Below are 19,742 nucleotides of genomic sequence, written 5' to 3' on the forward strand. Positions count from 1 at the left end.
CAGCAGAGCGTGGATATTTTGGCATGCCAGGAGCAGGAAAGCAACCTCAGCACCAGCCTGCTCCAAATCCCATCGAAGCCAGCCCACTGGAGGCTTTCCACCAGCTTTGCAGGGTGTGGATGAAGCTCCAGGAGCTCCAGACACAATGGAATTAAGAGAGGGGGAAAAAAAAAGGAAAGGAATTCGGTGTGTGATGTTCCAACACATCCCACTATCAGCTCCCCTATCTCCAAGGTGCATGGTATGCACAGGTCAAGGGAACTCGCTGGCAACCACCACGGGAAGGGAAGGGCTGAGCTGGGGGAGGATGCACCAGGGAAAGGGGGTGGCTGTGGCCTGTTGCTCTGTGAACACACAGGGGAGGTGGGGACTGAGGGACCTGCTGGAGGAGCTGAGACAATGACCAGGCAGCAGAAGGAAATGCACCTCCATGGGTTAGTAGGCACAGGAGGTTTTACTTCTGGGGCTGTGTCCTGTGCCACGAGGAACACACCTGAAAGCATTCCTGGGAGTCCTGATCTCTGGGGAGATGGGTGCTGGAAGTGCCCTCACTGAGGGTTTTCAACTCTCAGCAATGGCACAGTAATAAAGGAGCAGAGGGGGCCTCTCTGTGCTGACTGCCCCAGCCTCAGGTGCCCACAGGCGATGGGATTCCTCTGCAGCCGCTCATGGGTGAGCAGAGGGGCTCTTCCAGGCTCCTTGAGAACCTCCCATGTCCTGGGAAGGGCTGGCAGTGCAGGCATCACCCCGGGGGCTGCAGTCTGAGGCATCCCCTACAGCCATCTGCTGTCCCTCAGGCTCTGTGGATGCTCTTCTCCTGGGCATCGGGACACATTCAAACCCAGCTCAGAGTAAATGAGCAACACAGGAGTTTGGGGAGGAATTTCCATCTCAGTGAGAAGTTACATAGGCTGGTGATTAACAAAAAAAGGAGAAAAGGTTATTAAAAAGCTGAGACAGAAAGCCCTGAGCTGTGCAGCCGGCGTGTTCCAGGAGCTGTCGTAACAGATTCGGCCGAGCTGGTTAACGGTATTTGCGGTTTGCAAGATGCTACATGTCTGGGTAAGATGACAGACACATTATTATCACCTCTCAGCTGTGATCTGCCCAAACCTGTCCCAGGATGCAGCTCTGCAGCTGCTTGCTGGGGAGAGCAAGGAAATTAGCAGCCGGAGGCGGCACTTTTCTTTTCTCTCTCTTGCCAGGCTAGTGGCTTTATCGGGATCCATTGACTGCAGCCCTGGACACGTCTCGAGTAGAGCTAATGAGGAGACTGGAATGTGGAAGAGGAGGAGGAGGCTGGCAGGGAGGAGGGGGGAGGATTTGTGGAAAAAAGTAATTGTTGAGCAAATCATTTCCTTCAAGAGGGAAAGGAGGCCTTGGCTGCAGCCCTCCTCAGGCAGGCAAGTCCAGACGCTTCGGTGTCAACAGTTGAAGATAAATAAGATTTTATCAGCTGGGAATCTGTTGGGACACATCCTCCTAGCGGTTCTCTGCCCAGGGAGCCGGACTCTGCTGGTAGGTCTTTCCATGCAGAAGATTCAGGCTCTGGTTTTGTGTGAGGCAGTCAGCATCCACTGATGCTCTGACTTCTCATGCAGAAGCAGCTACGGGTGTGAGCGGTGCAGTGGCCTCTCCCAGAGCAGGTCCTTGCTCAGGGTGGGCAGCAGCGAGTGCTGAGACTTCTTTCTTTGTGGGGCAACAGCCAATTCCAGCCTGGGGATGTGCAGGACATTTCTGTGGGCACAGGGGCAGTGGTACCCAGCGAACCTCAGCAAAGCCCCTCCAGGGCTGATGGCACCACAGGGCTCTCTCTGCCATCCTTAACTCCCATAACTTAAGCACTGATGCATTGTGGTCTCCATCCTGCTTCAGAAGTATCTGTGTTTCAAATGCCAAGGTGAAAGAAATCCCACCCGAGGACACTTTGTCTATCCAGTCCCTAGAGAGACAGAGGTTAATGCCAACACACTGCTGGTGTTTAAACATCTTGGCTTTTCCAGTTAGTCCTGGTGCTCTGGACTTGCAGTGCAGGACAGGTCACAGCAGCAGGCAGGGACAGCAGTGAGGTGGTGTTATACTTTGAGTGCAGCAGATGAGGGCTGGCACTGAAAGATGCACAACTACAGAAAAAAAACCCCAGTGAGATGGCCACAGTGATCACACGACAGGGAGGCAGACACCAACAGACCAAGGGTAGAGCAAGAGCTGAACACAAAGCCAGGAGGTGCCCAGGGGCAGAACATGGCCAGACTCCTGGGTAGGTGTGATGGAAATCTTGGGGCTGAGGCCTGGATGTACTGAAGCACCAGCACTGGGAAGGTGCCCCAGGGTCCTGAGATGCTGTTCCTGCAGCCGAGAGCAGCAGCGTGAGGGATGGGAGCTTTGGCTGTCACCAGCTGTGGCTGGTTTCAAGAGGTCAGTTTGCCCAAACGCTGCAGAAAGGGGAGGACAGGAGGGAGCAGCCTGGCTGAAAACAAGGATCCCTCCTGGGCTCCCTGGAGCATGATGTTCAGGTGGCTGGGAAGGGGCTGTGTCTGTGAGCCAGCAGCCCGGAGCGTGGCCACACAGGGCACAGCACACACCTCCCTTGCCCACAGTTATCAGCACAGAGCTCCTTAAAAGAATAGTTTGTTATTGTGGCAGGATCTTTGAAGGCAATCCTGGAGCTGTTAAGACATGATAAGGTTATCAGTGGAGGCATGCCTCTGCTGAGCAGCAGCCTTTCTCCCTGCGGGGCAATCGCTCTGCTATTTAACAGAGATTTATCCATGTCATAACATGGTATAATGAGAGAATTTGTTACCAAAGAACTTGCCATAATGCACCTCTACTCTTCCAGAGCAGTTATATTTCCCAGGCATGTTGAGGGCTGCCCGGGAATGTCTACATGAAAGGATCCTTTGACAGGAGTTGTCAGTATTTTAACACCTGGCAAGGAAGAGCCCCTGCTCCAAATAACTCTTGTTTTGCCACTCTGCCTCCTCAAAAGAGGGGTGTAAACCCCCCCCACGCTGTGGGTGAGTGGGTAACATGGGCCACAGCCATGGGAGAGATCCTTCTTCCAGCTGGACAGTGGGAAATAGCTGGCATCACAAGGGGCCAGAGAAAATGGGGATTTCAGAGCAAGGGGGTATATTCTAAGCATCTTTTTTCTCTCTGGGAAAGTCCACACATCTTCAATAGGGAGGATTTTCTCCTGACAGATCCAGGTTCATATTACACCTCCCAATCACATCCTCAAATGACCACAGCACCCCCCTGCTCTCTCTAGCACGGAGCAGGCTCTGGCCCCCTGACAGAACCCCCCCCCCCCCAGCCCACTGACTTCTGCCCTGGGGAACCAGTACCTGCTGCCAGCCAACTGCAAGTCCAACGCCTCACAACACCAGAGCTGCTGCAGTTTGCCTTAGCAACAGCCTCTCCCCTTTATATCTTCCCTGAGCTTCCCTAGAAATTCCATCTGAAACGAGTTATCTTGTTTGCCTCTTGTTATCTCGTTCCCCAGGTGATAGGAGCCCACCCAAGCCTCCACGGGCAGGACAGGCTTACTCAGCTGGACCCCTCTGACAGAAAGGACAGTGGGACTGGGAAGCACAGCTCCCTTCTGCAAACCCTGTGCACAGGAGCACCAGGCTGGGCTCATGGCAGTGGGCAGCAGAGGGCTGAGCCAGCCGTGTGAGCCCCCTCAAGCCCCCGCTGCTGGGGGAGCAGCGCCAGGGAGCCCTGCTGGCCCCTGCACACCTGTACTGGGAGGGCTCAGGACCAGCTTTAACATCCTCACCAATACCCTGCATGGTGGTATTTTTTTGGCATCGGCTGTTGAGCTGTGGGGATGAGATAACATAGTTTGTGCAGGAACATGCCCTGCCATGCAGGGCCTGGCTGCTCCCTCCGCGCCAGGGGTGGGCTCCTGCGCAGCAAACACATTCCTTGTGAGATGGAAAACAGCGTGGCACCGCTGGGCTGGAAGGGGATTGCACATCCCCGCACCTGGGAGCCGGGACACGCTGACGGGAAGGTGAAGGCCGGGCTCTGCCTTCCCCAGCCCTCTCCTGGAAGCGATGCGCGGCCTCCGCCGAGCTCAGACGGGCCCCGGGGCCGGCGCCGGCTCCCTGCCCCGAACAGCGCTGCCTGGGCACCGTGGCCTGGGCTGGGCCGTGCCGCCGGGCTGGCTCCAGGCACGCTGCTGCCTTCAGACTGCCATTCCCTTCCCGCTTTCAGTGGCCACGGGGAGCGTCCCCTGTGCCCAGCAGCTCCTCGGGCCGTGTGAGCCGAGTCTGCCTCTCGCTGACCGAGCAAACACGACTCTGCGGCCAGGCTCATCACACTCACCCAGCAGGTGCCTTTTCTCTTCCAGTACTCCCCCCTGCTGAAGAAACTCTACTGTCAGATCGCCAAAACATGTCCCATCCAGATCAAGGTGTCCAGCCCGCCCCCGCCGGGCACCATCATCCGGGCCATGCCCGTGTACAAGAAGGCCGAGCACGTCACCGAGGTGGTGAAGCGCTGCCCCAACCACGAGCTGGGCCGCGACTTCAATGATGGTGAGAGCCGCCGGCCCCGCCACCGCCCTCCTGCCCCCAGCCCCCGCAGACACCTCCCTAACGCCCAGCTTTGCCTTGCAGGCCAGTCAGCCCCGGCCAGCCACCTCATCCGGGTGGAAGGCAACAACCTCTCCCAGTACGTGGATGACCCCGTGACGGGAAGGCAGAGCGTGATGGTGCCCTACGAGCCCCCGCAGGTACCGGCTGCTCCCGGGGCAGGGGGCAGGGCCGGCCCCTGCCCGTCCAGGGCTTTTGCCACTGCTGGTGGCAGGGCTGCTTGCACAAGGCAAAGGGCTGCAGCCTCCTGCTTGCCCTGGTCCGTGTAAAGCCTCCCCCTGCTCGCCGCCCACATGGTGGCAGCTGGATTTGAGCATCTGCAACTCCCATCCCCGGGGAGCCCCCAGAGCACCTTGTTCCCAGGAAGCGGGGTGCAAAGGGACATCCCCTCCAGGCCCGAGGGCCCCCACAGCTCCTGTACAGCCCCCTCTTCCCAGCTGGGACCGTCCCCACACCACCTTCCCTTGGTGTTCACCCCGCCAGGGCAGCAGCCCTGCGCCAGGGGCCTCATCCTGCCTCCCCCCATCGCTGCCCGCTCAGCGCCCGCTCTCCCCTCCCGGGCAGGTGGGGACCGAGTTCACCACCATCCTGTACAACTTCATGTGCAACAGCAGCTGCGTGGGAGGAATGAACAGGAGGCCCATCCTCATCATCATCACCCTGGAGACGAGAGAGTGAGTGGCCGTGGGCGCGGGGCCGCGCGTCCCTCGGTGCTGCGGGCGCTGGGGGTGTCGGGGGGCCGTAACACGCCAGACCCGCTCTCACCGCCGCGCCTCTCCCCTCCCAGCGGCCAAGTGCTGGGCAGGAGATCGTTCGAGGGCCGGATCTGCGCCTGTCCCGGCAGAGACCGGAAAGCTGACGAGGACCATTACCGGGAGCAACAAGCCCTGAACGAGAGCGCGGCTAAAAACGGCAACGCCAACAAACGCAGTGAGTGCCTCTGCCAGGGGAGGGAGCGGACTCAGGGCTCGGCTCTGCTGCAGCCCATTCTGCCTCAGCTCCCTCCCCTCACACCCAAAACAACTGCTGCAGCGCTCGGGCTCCTCTCCCCATCCAAGCACAGCTCTGTGACCTCTCCTGACTAAAGTCTCCTCAATAGCACCCACTCCCTTCTCCCTGCAGAGTGCAAAGCTGTTTGTGCAGGGCTTTCACGTCCATAGTTGCTCTTCGTTGTAATTACTAATAAAGGCATCTCATCAGTGCCGGGATGCAGGTGGACCATGGGCATCCTGCACGGCTGGAGCTTACACCCTGCAGGGAGCTGCAGCTGCCCCTGCCAGGGCCCTGCCACGCTGACGCTCTTCCTCCCCCCTGCAGCCTTCAAGCAGAGCCCACAGGGCATCCCGGCGCTGGGAGCCAGCATCAAGAAACGGAGGCACGGGGAGGAGGAGATGTACTACGTGCCTGTAAGTGTGGAGAGCTCAGCTCGGGACAGCAGTGGCATTGTCCCCGCTGTGAGTGATGCCTTGGGGCTGTGCTGTGGGGCAGGATGGGCTGCACGGGCTGCAGCAGGGTGACAGGCACAGGGGCTGTGCAGAGACTGAGGAGAGAACAGGAGCACCCGAGAGTGCATGTTTACAAGGAGGTCCTGGGCTCCCAAACGCTGGCTGCAGTGACAGAGCCTTGTGTGGCCGAGTGGAAACAAGGGGCTGCCAGGACAGTGGCCAGGTGGGATGGGAACAAAGCAATGCCCTGGGCTTGTTCCCTCCTCTAGGTGCGAGGCCGGGAGAACTTTGAGATCCTGATGAAGATAAAGGAGAGCCTGGAGCTGGCAGAGCTGGTCCCACAGCAGCTGGTCGAGTCCTACCGGCAGCAGCAGCAGCAGCTCCTGCAGAGACAGTAAGTGCCCCGGAGCTGTGGCGTCCCTGGGCTGGGGCTGGTCTCCTGGCTCACTGAACGCCAGGCACTCCGCAAGGGTCGGCAGCTGCCATCGAGATGCTGCCGGTGCACAGTGGCCCTTCAGTGCCACAGTCTGAGGCCTCGGGATGGTCTGGAGGGCCAGAGGGGAGCTCGGGGCTGCGCAGGGCAGCTCCACCGACCCCAAACTTGGCTTCCCCGAGCAGGAGTCAGCTGCAACCGCCTTCCTCCTACGGCCCCGTCCTCTCACCCATGAACAAAGTGCACGGCGGAGGAATCAACAAGCTGCCGTCTGTGAACCAGCTGGTGGGACAGCCGGTGCAGCACGGCTCCAGCTCCACGCCCGGCCTGGGGCCCATGGGTAAGGTCCCTCCGTGCTGTGGGACGCGGGTGCTGCCGGGGCTCTGCTGGGGTGATGTCTAACGCATCTGTCGGTTGTGTTGGCGTGGCCACTGCCCAGGACCCGGGATGCTCAACAGCCACCCCATGCAATCCAATGGAGAGATGAACGGGGGCCACTCCTCGCAGTCCATGGTGTCGGGATCACACTGCACCCCCCCGCCGCCCTACAACCCCGACCCCAGCCTCGTCAGGTAGGGCAGGAGGCTGAGGCCCTGTCTGTTGTCTCCTCTCGTGTTTCCTGCTGTTGTCCCTCACTCTAACCTTCAGATCTGTCTAGCAACTGGTCAACTGGCCACTGGTCCCAACTGAGAAATCACTGCTCACGAAGTCACACTGAGCATTCTCGCCTCAGAAACCAAAGCTCAGCTACCCACCGATTAGGAACCTCTATTGCCCTCATATCCCTTGTTCTGGGTAATCCATCCCTGCTTAATTTAAAACTAAATGCATCTGAATGAGAGCCTTTTCCTGCATGTCAAACCAGCTCATGGCTTTGGGAATCCCTCTCTCCCTTACCAGCCCTGCCTGGAAACCAGTCCACGGGGCTTATTTCTATCAGGAATGCACAAAAACAGGTCCACAGCCACTTTTTAATGTTTTAGTCTTTAAAAAGCCGTTTTGGCAGACACCTGGCTGCAGGGAGAGAGGCTGCAGGAGCGGGGTAACAGCAGCCACACAGCTGCAGCCCTGCACGGCCCCCGCCGCGCCAGGCACAACCCACCCCCGGCAGCTCAGCTCCCGCTGCTCCACGACCTCTGACCACCAGCAGAGACAAAACAGGCAGGTTTAGGAACGACCATGACCCCACGTTTTGCTCTGAGATCGGTCTGAGGGAGGTCACGCTTGGGATGGACACGAGCAGAGGCAGAGCAGGTGCCTCCCCGGGGCCCAACACGCGGTGCTGGTGACAAGTTAACCACGCTTTATCTTCCACGTGTTTTCTGCAGTTTTTTAACAGGATTGGGGTGTCCAAACTGCATCGACTATTTCACCTCACAAGGGTTACAGAATATTTACCACCTGCAGAACCTATCCATAGAGGTAAATGCTTTGGGAAGATCTGTTCTTACCACTTGTTTCTATCAGCTGTCGATTTGGGAAGCAAGGACAAACCTGCTTCAGAGGAAAGGGAAAGCTGTGCCCCAACTTGTCCCGCAGAGTCCACACTGCCCAGGATTTATGGCTTCCATTGATGCATCCTTTCTGGTCCTTTGGATTTAGCAGCAGCTCAGTTGTTGATAACAACCACGATAGTCTCAATTGATTCCTTCAGACTGACAGAAACAAAAGAGCTGAAAGACACCTCCTCTGCAGTCCAGGGAGTTTTAAATCACATCTGATCCTACGTCTTCCCCTGTTAATCTTTAAGATAGAAGAGGCTGAAATAAGGGAGTCAGGCCTGGGCTGTTTGTATTAAGGGAGCCCTGGGATGAAATAGCCAAAGCTGGTGTGAGAAACAGCAGAGGGGATGCCAGAGGCAGCTGAGCTCACACGGGGCCTCAGCGCTCTGCTGCTGCTGATCCCGGCTGAACGCAGCCTCTGGGCAGCACCAAGGCAGGGGCTGATTTTTCAGTGGTAGCCGGGGCCAGTTGCATAACCTTAGCCTGGTCTTGGACTGTTTTCTGAACTAACTCTGTGACTGTCTGTGAGCTGTCCAAGGGAACGTTTGGTACAGCCCAGACCCGACTCAGACCGCTGAGCTGTGTGTCCCAGTCGGCCTTTGTAATGACTAATCGTGCACTCGCTGTCTCCTCCAGTTAACACTCGTGTGAGTCTGTGTGTGGCATTAACGTGGATTTCTGGCAGCTCTCGCTGTGACAGTGCTCGTTCTGGTGCAGACCCCCAGCCCTGAGCCTACTGACCTCGTTCTGCTTTGAGGCCACAGCGTGCCGTTGCCCACCCCGCTGCATTAGCATGTGACACGGGCCCCGGGGGCCTGGGCCCAGGGCAGAGGCCAAAGGGGCTGTTGGCTCCTCGCCATGAGGAGGCCGTGTCACACGCTGCTCCACAACCTGCATCCCCTCCCTCCCCCTCTCACATCACTTTGGTGTCAGCTCACCCCAGAGACAAAGCTCCTACCGTGCGGGGTTTGAGTAACCAATGGGCTGTTGGGTACAAAGCAGAAATCACCTGTGGGGGTTGTGCCATGGCCCAGGGGAGGTCCAGCTCCCCCCTACCCCAGGGGCTTGGGCACTGTGACCCCCTGAAGCACGAGCTCGGGGGTCCGGGCGCCGCTCCCGCCGGCACGGTCGCGTCTCTCCTGGCTGCGCCTCAGCCGTGTCGTTCTTCCAGGATCTCGGAGCACTGAAGATCCCGGAGCAGTACAGGATGATCATCTGGAGAGGGCTGCAGGAGCTCAAACAGAGCCACGACTACGGGGCCCAGCAGCTCATCCGCTCCAGCAGCAACGCCTCCACCATCTCCATCGGCAGCTCGGGCGAGCTGCAGCGGCAGCGCGTGATGGAGGCCGTGCACTTCCGCGTGCGCCACACCATCACCATCCCCAACCGCGGCGCGGCCGACGACTGGGCGGACTTTGGCTTCGACCTCCCGGACTGCAAATCGCGCAAACAGTCCATCAAGGAAGAGTTCACGGAGGGAGAGATCAACTGAGGGTCTGCGGAAGGCAGCAGTGAGAGACCAGGGCTGGATCAACAGCCCCCCACCAACCAGATTTTCAGGCTCGGGCGTCTGCAGCAGCGTACTCGTGCTGCCCGGAGGGGACGTCCCAGCCGTGCGTGACAGCACAGCCCCGAGCCCCGTGGGACGTGCAGGAGAGGGGCCTGGCACGGCGGGACCTTCCCGCCGGCGCGGCTCTGACCGGAGCGCAGCAGCCGGGCTGAACCCCGCAGCGCACGGGGGACACGAGTTTCTCTCGCTGGGAGCAGCCCTGGCACTGCTCAGCCCCAGCTCTGTGCTCCCTGCACTGCCCGGGCCGATGGGACTCTGGAGCCGGGGCTCGGCCCGTCCAGTCCCCGGACACAAGCTGCCCGAGGCCCGGCCACGCCACTCGCTTTCCCGACGGACTGCCACAACCTCCCCCCTTCCCTCGGTCCTTTGTAGAGCAGCACAGAGCCTGTGTGTCAGTTCCTGATGTGTTCGAGTCCCTCAGTGTCTGTACATAGCACCGAAGCAGATGTACATACAGTGTACTCATTGTGCCGCGAGGAGGAGAAGAAGATTTATTTTCCTGTAAGCTATAAAAATTGCTCCTTGCTCCGGAGGCACCGCAGTGTCAAGTAAATTAACTTCATGTTCTAGCATGTAAACATGCAGAAAGTCGTGTCTCCAGCCTTATCTGTTCAAAGCTCTTCTTTTCCCCCCTCCTCTGAGTGTCTTACACACAAGCACAGAGGAGGGGCAGCGGGGAGCTCTCGTGGAAGTCAGAGGCCTGGATCATCCTCCCTGCTCCATCAGGGAGGTGGAGATTCGATGCTGGTTTGGGGAAAGGAGAGGGACTAGGTGTCCTGTTTTGTTTTCTGTTTCTGGTTGTTTTTCCCAGGTGTAATTTGTTGATTCAGGCTGTAAAAGACCCTCAGCAGAAAGCAAGGACGCAGGCAAGCGGGATCCTTCCCGGCCTCTAGCGACTGCACGTTGGGATCCAACATCCCACACACGCCCCAGAAAGGCACCTCACGGAGGTGACGCTGCGGGGAGACTGAGGGAGAGTTGGGAGCTCCTTCCTCTGCCCCCTCCCTCGGGGTGCAGCCTGAGGGAATCCCTGCAGAAACGAGGCTGCCTGGCCCCTTCCCACTGCTGCATCTCCTCCCTGCACAGCCCCTGCGACAGAGGCCTCCAGCAGGCAGAGCTGCACTCACTGCTCAGCTCCCCTGGGCTGAGGTGGCCCTTCACAAAGCCTCAGACCCTCAGCAAGAGCTTGAGTCCCACCCACGACATGCAGGGCTTGCCCTGAGACACGTCTTCTCCTCCTCCCAGGGCTGTGTCTGGCCCCACTCCAAGGGAGGAACTCTGTCAGTGCCCCTCAGCCTGGGGCGTGCAGGAGCTGCCTCCTCTCCCTGCCAGGGGGGCTGCAGGCCCCAGGGCCCCGTCCTGAGCCCGTCACACTGCTCCCAGCAGGAACCGACTCCTCTGGCGCTGCTGAACTGTGAACCCACGTCCCCAGACAACGGCTCCTGAGAGCACTTCAGCGCTTTAAGGGTCCTGAGACAGCCCTTTGTGCTTTCCACGTGAGCCGAGGCTCCTGGCAGCAGTGTGAACACACCAGCGCTGGCCTTTGTAACGTTCTCTTTGGGAAATGTGTTATTTTTATAGCTGTGGTTGCTTCTCTTCTGTAACACAATAAAAGCACATGTGGGAATCCCAACAGCTGGCAACTGCAGCTTGGTTACACTCAGGGAACGTGTCTTCCCATGGCAGCGCTGCCCTACCAAGGGCCTGGGCTGGCTTTGCTTCATCAAGCAACCTGGAAGCCGTGAGGAGATGCAGCCCTGCCCCAGATGGGCCCTTTGCTCCTCACAGTCACGGAGCCAGCCTGCCCCAGGGAGCAGAAGAAAGCAGCTCTGGGTGCTGCTCCCTGTGCCCAACGCTCCACAGAAAACCCTGTCAAAACCAATTTCCACCAGAGAACTGTCTTTAGTGCTAAATGCCACTATTTCTAGTCTCATGTTCCATATGCAGGAACTGGAAGCTGAATGACCCAGAGAATCTTGCAACAAGTGTCACTGACAAACCAACACTCAAGGCAAGAACGTTGTTTTAATACAATAAAAAAACCAACCTTTCAAAAGACCCTGAAAACTGGTGTGTGAGCAGCAGGGAGTCGAATCTGTGACCTGCAGTCGGCTCACCACAGGAGTCAGGAGGTACAAAGGCCCTGGGGCAGCAGCAGACTGGCCTTTGTCGAAGGCACTACCTTACTCTGTGGTGTGGATCTGCTGGACTGTAATGAGAACACCTCTAAGATACACAACCAGATGCCCCTCCTACACTCAAAGCATGTGACTATCCGTTCAGTTTTGCTACTAAAGTGTTAACATACAACATTTGTGTTTAAGCAAGGGGAGCAACAGCCCCCAGCCACAGACACCGTCCAGGGGCCCTGCACCAACACACTCACTGCATTCTGAAAGCCCTCTGAGAACACAGGGTTCACTACTGCAACGCCCACATGCACCACTCCTCTGCAGAACAGCCTTCATTTACAGTCTTACGACAGCGTCTCTCATCTCCCAACGTCAGGATGGCCACGGGGCTCTCTCCCTGCCTTTTCCTTTCTTCTCCCCACGTCCTCCAAGAAAATGAGATTGAAAAGATGTAGAAAACCGGGTAAAAAACAACAAAAAAAAATAAATAGGAGGTGAGTTGAGCGCAGAAGTCCCATTCCTGCACACACAGAAAGGAGAGGGGCGAGAGGCAGGCGATGCCCGGAGCAACCCGTCGCCCCGCTCGCGCAGCTGCCAGGCGCCGGCACAGCGGCTGGGGCCTGGGCACTGTGCCACGGCCCGAGGAGCAGCAGTCCTCTCCTGGGAAAGCAGCTCCTCGGGCAGCAGAGCCCTCTGGCAGGAAAGGCTGCCAGGATGAAAGTGTCCAGAGTGCGGCTGAGGCGCAGCTCAGCGGGGAGCAGCTCTGCATCCAACGCGCCTCTGTCCTGGCAGAACCACGGCTCTGATTTCAGGTTACAGCAGAGACATCGCTCCATGGAAACCCCTCACTGTAGCAGGGCTGAAGGGTATCCCTCAGCTCCCAAGGCAGCAGCATGTCACATTATCTCAGTCTTGACTACAGACGAGCCCAGTGCCTCGCTGCGCAGGTCGACAGCAGACCCGTTCCTCCAGGACTCTTCGGCAGCTGCAGCGACCTGAATCGTCCAGAGAAACTGCTCTTTGGTTATCACAGGGGGCTCCTTGCCTGCAGGGACAGGAACGAAGCACTGGGTGAAAGCTGTATGATGACCTGCTCTGCCTCTGGGCACACAGCTGCCCTCTTCAGCACCCAAAGGGGCAGCAGGCTTTGAAAAGGAAGTTGCAGCCCCCTCTCCTCTCTATCCTGGGGGTAAAATCCTGTGGGTCTGTCAATGCTGCCAGCAGAACAGAAAGATTCATACTCCTCCTCCTGGGCAGACAGGGCTCTAGATGATGGTCTCCTTGCTGTTAAAAATGGCTCCTTTCTTCACAAATGACAGTGAAGTCCGATGTACTTCTCCCTCCCCATTTTCGTTGCTTCTCAGAACAGTTCCAGATCAACACCCCATCCCTCCCTCCCCCCAGTGAGAATAGCAGCGTGTCCCCCACACAGGCGAGTCACTTGTTTCCATGCCCTGACCCAAGGCTGGCTGCTGGCACTTTCACATCGAGCTCCCAGCTGCTCCTGAGCTCCCCAACACACACCTGCTGAGCACACTGGGGCTGGTCAGGCACCAGCCCAGCCCTGCAACGCCGTGTTTGCTTACAGGGAGCTCGCTCAGCACCTGCACTGCACTGGCTTCAGCTGAATCATCACAAACCTCCTGCCTAGTTTTTGCACCCACTCGCTGCTCCTCGGGGTTTCAGACACAAACACCCAGTGGCGGTTGCAACAGCTTCCCAGGGAAGTCTCAGCTGCAAGCGAAGCCAAAGCAGCACCACGACAGCAGACGCAGCGGCTGTGTCCTACCTTTGAGGGTCCTCAGGAAGTGCCGGAAGAGCTCCCTGTGTGCGTCCCTGTAGCGATCAGTTTGGGTCTGTGAGCAGATGGACACCGACGTGCCGTGCTCCGTGATCCCCAGGGGGTTCCCGTTATCTACCCGCAACGTTCCTTGGGAACCCTGCACCTGCGGGGAAGGTGGAACATAGCAGAGAGCACAGTGTGCACAAGTGGCCACACTTTATTTTCAACACCAGAAGCCCTGGTTCGTGAAGCCAAGGAAAAAGCAGCCTCTAAATGTAGGAGTTACAACCAAGAACCAGGCACATGCTGTGGAGCAGTGTCTTGTCCTGACTTTCTTCTTTCCACCTGAGCAAAGCTCCTTGTTTAAGTATTTAGCAAATCTTACTCCCAAGTCCAGCCCAAGCACTGGTTCCAATTCAAGACTTCAGGAATTTACAATTTGCCTCTGAGTTTACACCTTTCTTCTCCTTTAATATCTGTAACTCTTGACCTGCTCTACACCTAAACACACCCTGCAAAGGCAACAAATGAACTGTGTGACAGCATTTCAGCCTCGGGAAAGCTGACACCAATTCCTGCTGTAGTGTGAGTCCACACAACCCATAGCCCCAACAGAATGTGTGCAGACAGAGACAAAGTTTGGGTAATAGAGACAGTAGAGTGCAGTGAACCTGCAGGAGCAGGTTCCCCTTGAACCTGCTGAACGCAGGAGCAGCCTGCTGCTGCCCAGGAGCGCTGGTGGGCACAGGCAGGGTGAGCCATGTGCTGCCTCATGGCAATACTACAGGCTTGAGTGGGAAGCAAGGACACACCTCCAGTCTCTGATCCCAGCTCTTAGTGCAGTGCTGGCTGATGTCCAGAGTGACGACGGCTCCACTGGGAAACTTCATGCTGACTGCTACGGTGTCGGCATCCTTCAGGCAGGCCATGTCTGAGGGACAAAAGGCACAGGCTCAACCAGGAGCTGCAAACCAGCACATACCACAGCTACATGGTGGTAGTTTTCCTTCACCAGGCAAGGCGGGCCCTACACTTTTGTCAGGAAGTAACGGCAACAGCGAAGTGCTTTCTGCAACGGAATCCCAGAACAGTGGGGGTGGGCAGGGCCCTGCAGAGCTGCTCCAGCCCCAGCCCCTGCTAAAGCAGGTTCCCCTTGATCAGGGGGCACAGGAACGTGTCCAAGTGGGTTTGGAAACCTCCTGAGAAGGAGCCTCCACACTCTCCCTGGGCAGCCTGGGCCAGGGCTCCCTCACCTCAGCACCAAAGGAGTTTCTCCTCACGTTCCGGTTTGTGCCTGTCACCCCTTGCCCTGTCATTGGCCACCACAGAACAAAGACTGGCCCCATCCTTTTGGCACCTACCCTTTAGGTCTTTATCAGCATTGATAAGGTTACCTCCCAGCCTTCCCTTCTCCAGGCTCACCAACACCAGCTGGTTCTCCTGGACTGGCCCTTCTGATAGGGAAGGAGCAGCTCTGCAGAAGCACCCAGCCCCTGGGCCCAAATTCACCTTCCCAGCCCGTGGCTCTCCCTGAAGGCTTCCACTGATGCTTCCATACACAGTTGCCTTTGCAGTTTATTACAACCAAGACCAGGCAACTTCCAGCATGTAGCTAGAATGAGGCAGATGGCACAAAAACTCCTCCCCAGGGCAGTGTGTGTGCTGCACTTCAGTGCTTTCCCATAGATCAGAACACCTCCCACCACCAGCAGTTGAGCAATTACCTTAATTAAAACTTTGCATTTCCATTTTAAAAAAGTGTCAGCTTCCATTTTTCTGGTTAGTTTAAATTAGTCTGGTAACCCAGAGCATGCCCATCAGCTCGACACAAGCCAGAGTAAATTCAAGCCTTTAACTGTGCTGAGAACAACAGGAAAATGCCAGAGAAATCAGAGAGAGCTAAGGATGGAAAAGGACTGCACTGACAGCCTCCTGAGCACAAAGCTTTGCCTGTGACTTTCTGCACTCTGGTTTTCAAGTGGCAGACCTGAAGTCCCTCCACTGCCACGGAGTTCAGCAACTGCCTCACATCAGTGAGGAACTCACAGAACACAGCAACCCTGGCTCGTCACCTTGCCTTGTGGAGAAACCCGCCTGCTACTGCTCTACTTTTGCAACTGTGATGGAACAATTATGCCATGGCTACCGTACACTCTTCCTTCCCAATCTTAGTAGTGAGGCCCAGAGGTACACAATGAACTATCAAAGGATTGATCCTTACCTGCACAGAAGGCGTGTCCCAGTGCAAACACTGTATCTGGTGCACTCTCTCCCAACAACAAACTGACAATATCTATATCGTGCACAGCAGCATTATAGAAAATTCCACCTGGAAGAAGCAAAACTGAGTATTAGAGTCTCCACATTTAAAAGCCACAGTCACTGTACATTTCTGAACTGCACTGAGACAAACCTCCCTGCCTCAGGGGGAATAACCTGAACAGCAAACAGAAACATGCAACAAAGGTGATAACCAGTAGGCAAAACACCCCTCAAAAGCAACCCCCAGGCTGCACAACACAGGGCAATGGGGCAAGCCCTCTGAGAGGGATCCCCTCAGGAGAGCTGCTCGGTACCTGATGTTTTCAGGAAGCTGGGAGAGGCTGCAGGGTACGTGCTGCTGACGGCCAACACGCGGTGGATCCTCCCCAGCGCCTGGCTGTCGCGCACCTTCTTGCACAAGAACTGCAGCGCCGGGTCGAAGCGCCTGCAAAGAGAAACGAGGCACGTGGCACAGGGCGGGCACAGACTGCACAGCTGTCCCCTCACAACCCACACACACTCAGGCAGGGTGTCCAAAAGCTGACAGCGAGCTCACAGCCACGTTCCTGGCTCCAGGAAGAGCTCCCCGAGGCCCTGCAGCTTTAACAGAGCAGGAGTGAATTAAACTCTCCCTCTGTTGCAGTTGTTTAATCTGAAGGGTCCAGGTGCAAGGTCACAACTGGAAATACCACTTTATAAAGATGAATAACTCTATTCCCAGACAGACCAGCCATTGCAACACCCAGCAGAAGTTCTCAGGCACATGAAGTTTGCAATCCCCCAGGTTAAAAAGCCTCATCCCTTCCAGAAGGAAATCTGAGGTAAAACACGGCTCCATGCAGAGCCCAGCATCTGGAGATTCAATCTGGAGCCTTCCTTTTGAAACCTGCACCCTGTGAGTGCCATTCCAGCCAGCGTTTATTTCCATCCCGTGACAGTTTGATTTTACCTCTCTTAAGCGTGAGGAATTAACCCAATTAACTCCCAGTAGAACGACACTAACAGCAGTGAAAATGAGTTTATTTGAGGACAAACTCAGGAAAGCCTGAGGAACCACTTCTCATAGGGTATACATGAGAAGGAAAATGCTGGTCTTACTTGTAGAAGCCGCAGACCAAGGGCCTCCCGCGCCGGTCGGCCTCGTCAAAGCAAGCTCCCGCCGTCTGCCTGTCGCAGCTGGGCAGCCTCTCACAGAACACCCCTTTACCTGCACAGAGCAGCACAGGGCAGGGGGCTGAGGGCAGGACGGGGGCTGCACGGAGCGTTCTTGCCTTGCAGTCACACACACACACACATTATTGTGCTCCAGACAGCACTCTGGGTGGAACCAAAGTGTGGCTTTTTATTTGTTGATGCTGCTGAGCCCCTCCTGGTCCCCAGTCACAGACCCAAGCCACGTGCCCACGGATGGATGGCTTCCCCTGGAGTCTGGGTGGCATTCCCACGACACACCAATGCCGCTGGCACCAAGCCATCAACATCAGTGCTACCAGGGGACTAATTTATCTTTAATTATACAATTAAGAGCCAAGGGACACTGCTGACACATTTGAAAAGCTGAGCAAGCCACGAGGCTGCCACATGTGTCACTGGCTACTGACGAGAGCTGAATCTGCAGCCGCTCTCTTACCCGCTCGTAAAGCGTCCAGCACCATCTCAGAGGCTTCCTCAGGTGGTGAACAGATAATGGCTCCAGAGACTCTGCAAGAGCCAGAAGAAAGACCTTCAGTGAGGACAAGGCTTTTCCTGGAATGAACAACACTCCTTCCAATCAGTTATTCTTATGATAAGTGCCTCAAACTTTGAGGAAAGTTAAATGAAGTCATAACCCCCCATCTCTCTGGGGAGCAAGTTACGTTACACAAGGAACTCCTTGTGAAGAAGAAATACAGATGACATTCACAGCTCAGAATTACAAGTGGCACAGCAGAATAGCATCGCTTTTCCTGCGCCTGAAAGGCAAAAGTCTTTTACAAGTGTCATTTAAAATGAGTTAAGCCCCTGCTAGCTGGCACACACAGTAAAACCAAAGGAGTTATGCAGCAGAGCTGCTCAGCAACCACCAGCACACCTCAGCTTATTGCCATTCCTTTTTAGCATCAAAACCATCCTTAAAAGCTGAGCCTTTCACTCTTGCAGTGACACTGAAAATACCAACTGAGAGCTGACTGTAACCACATCACTAGACATTACTCCTCCAGTTCCAATGGCAAAGCGCCTCGAGCTTTCCTATTTACAGCAAACTTCCCCGATGCCAAAGAGCCACCCAAGGCAGTGAAACCGGCAGGCAGCAGGGCAGCGTGTCATTAACTGCTGTACAGGAAGGGAGGAAAAGAAGGGTGCTGGTGTTTCTTAACAAAACTGCCTGAACTCCCCCAGGCTTCCACTGATCTCGGGCACACGCCTCGAGCAAAGCTCCTCAGGGACTTCAGGAGCAGCTCTGGGTGGATGACAGACCACATAAGGCTTAGCAACAGCCCCTCAGTCTGGCTCCGCTCCCACACGTGGGGCCAGACGAGCACGGTCTGGGTCCTACAGCCTTCTCCAGCGAGGGGAGGACAAGCCTTGCAGGGAGACCCTGCCCCAGGCCCTCGAGGAGCTGGGGGTGGGCAGTACCGCTGATCGCTGAGCGCGACGTGGGCGTCCTGCTGCCGCAGCACCCTGGTGCCAGCCAGGAACTCGGCGCTGAAGGTGTGCTGCACCTCCTCCAGCCGATCCTCCACGACGTAAAGCAAGCAGCAGCCGCTTTCCTCCATCAGGCTTTGAAACAAGGCTTTATTAACGAGCCCTACGCCGAAGAGGGCGAGGCCGACGGAGCTGCCGTGCGGCAAGGCGGGCGCTGGGCCGTCGCAGGCCTCGGGCGCTGCCCCTCTGTGCCGCGCCTGCTCGGAGGGGGCCGGCGCGACCCTCGCGTGGAGGCCGGCGGAGGTGGACGGCGCCGTGTCCCGCCGGGGGGCGGCCGGGCAGCCGCCGGGGCGCTGGGGAAGCAGCAGCTTGTGGTAGGAGGGCGGCGAGGGGACCATGGCGCAGCCGGCGCTGGGGCCGGGGCTGGCGGCGAGGACGAAGGGCGGCCGGGACAGCAGGCGGGGCGCGTCGAGCTGCGGCGGCAAGCCGGGGCCGACGTCCGGACCTGCGGAGCTGGGCGAGAGACAGAGCGCGGCGTGAGGCGAGCGGCGGGACGCGGGGAGCCCGTGCGCGCGGGGCGGCCGGCACTCACCGCAGCGGGGCGCGGGGGCCGTGCTGGCGGAGCAGGCGGCGGTTGCGGTAGTGGCGGCCGGACGAGAGGTGCTCGAGGATGCGGTCGCGGCGGACGCGCATGGGCAGCTGGCAGCACGCGCAGTACAGCGTCTCCACCACCGCGGCCTCGCCGCCGCGCTGCAGCAGCTGCCGCTTCACCGACAGCTCCGAGAACTCGGCCGCGTAGTCGTGCAGCGTCTTCTTCTTCCGCCCCATGGCGGCGGCGCGGCCCCGGCCCGGAAGCGGAAGGCGCGGCCCCGCCGCCGTTGCCGGGCGACCGGGCGGGAAGCGGAGGCGGCGCGGGGCCGCGCGAGGGGCGAGCGGCCTTCCCGAGCCCCACCCGCCTCCGCGGCCATGGACGGGAGCCCGGGAGCCGAGCCCCAGCTCCGCGAGGCGCTGCGGAAAGCCAGGGAGGACTACGGCACGGCCACAGGTAGCCGGGGAAGGCGGCCGGCAAACACGCTGCTGCCCCGGCTACCGGGCTCGCCTGCCCGCCCTCCTGCTCCCCTGACCTACAGAAAAAGTCCGCGTTAGGTTCCGTGAGCACAGAACCTGCCTTTGAGTGCTGCTGGTGGAGCGAGGCTGAAGGACACTGGTGGTGAAAACACTTTCCCCTCAGGCACAGGGCAGCCCGGCAGCCAGAGCCCTGCACAGAACGCCAGGGCAAACACAAGCGTTATCACACAGTGTTGCCAGCCCTGCTAGTCCTCACACTGTGATGGTAGTTCAGTATTTATCACACCAAAGCATGCTTTCACCAACCAGCATCACCTC

General features: G+C 57.7%; 3 protein-coding genes across 5 annotated transcripts in view; 2 read left to right on the forward strand and 1 right to left on the reverse strand.

Annotated features, from left to right (window-relative positions):
- TP73 (tumor protein p73) overlaps positions 1-10,107 on the forward strand; it is a 22,272-nt gene extending 12,165 nt beyond the window's left edge. The window contains exons 5-14 of one of the 2 annotated variants that reach the window (XM_062012787.1): positions 4,361-4,547; positions 4,629-4,744; positions 5,169-5,278; positions 5,392-5,534; positions 5,922-6,010; positions 6,319-6,443; positions 6,668-6,822; positions 6,922-7,054; positions 7,811-7,904; positions 9,156-10,107. In XM_062012787.1, coding sequence (XP_061868771.1) covers positions 4,361-4,547; positions 4,629-4,744; positions 5,169-5,278; positions 5,392-5,534; positions 5,922-6,010; positions 6,319-6,443; positions 6,668-6,822; positions 6,922-7,054; positions 7,811-7,904; positions 9,156-9,476 — 1,473 coding nt within the window. In that variant the 3' untranslated portion in view covers positions 9,477-10,107. The remainder of the gene's footprint in view (positions 1-4,360; positions 4,548-4,628; positions 4,745-5,168; positions 5,279-5,391; positions 5,535-5,921; positions 6,011-6,318; positions 6,444-6,667; positions 6,823-6,921; positions 7,055-7,810; positions 7,905-9,155) is intronic. The other variant, XM_062012789.1, reaches the window with a different exon arrangement.
- Positions 9,582-19,742, reverse strand: part of LOC133627424 (myo-inositol 2-dehydrogenase-like) — a 12,327-nt gene continuing 2,166 nt past the window's right edge. Inside the window, exons 2-10 of the mRNA XM_062012791.1 lie at positions 18,949-19,480; positions 18,348-18,869; positions 17,362-17,432; positions 16,830-16,938; positions 16,046-16,176; positions 15,691-15,798; positions 14,282-14,400; positions 13,476-13,632; positions 9,582-12,731 (exon numbers count right to left, since the gene is read on the reverse strand). Coding sequence (XP_061868775.1) covers positions 12,583-12,731; positions 13,476-13,632; positions 14,282-14,400; positions 15,691-15,798; positions 16,046-16,176; positions 16,830-16,938; positions 17,362-17,432; positions 18,348-18,869; positions 18,949-19,184 — 1,602 coding nt within the window. The 5' untranslated portion in view covers positions 19,185-19,480 and the 3' untranslated portion in view covers positions 9,582-12,582. The remainder of the gene's footprint in view (positions 12,732-13,475; positions 13,633-14,281; positions 14,401-15,690; positions 15,799-16,045; positions 16,177-16,829; positions 16,939-17,361; positions 17,433-18,347; positions 18,870-18,948; positions 19,481-19,742) is intronic.
- CCDC27 (coiled-coil domain containing 27) overlaps positions 19,194-19,742 on the forward strand; it is a 2,790-nt gene continuing 2,241 nt past the window's right edge. For both annotated transcript variants that reach the window (XM_062012794.1, XM_062012795.1), the window contains exon 1: positions 19,194-19,401. In XM_062012794.1, the coding sequence (XP_061868778.1) occupies positions 19,323-19,401 (79 nt within the window). In that variant the 5' untranslated portion in view covers positions 19,194-19,322. The remainder of the gene's footprint in view (positions 19,402-19,742) is intronic.

Source organism: Colius striatus, chromosome 21 (assembly GCF_028858725.1).
Source record: "Colius striatus isolate bColStr4 chromosome 21, bColStr4.1.hap1, whole genome shotgun sequence".
Lineage (NCBI taxonomy): Eukaryota > Metazoa > Chordata > Aves > Coliiformes > Coliidae > Colius > Colius striatus.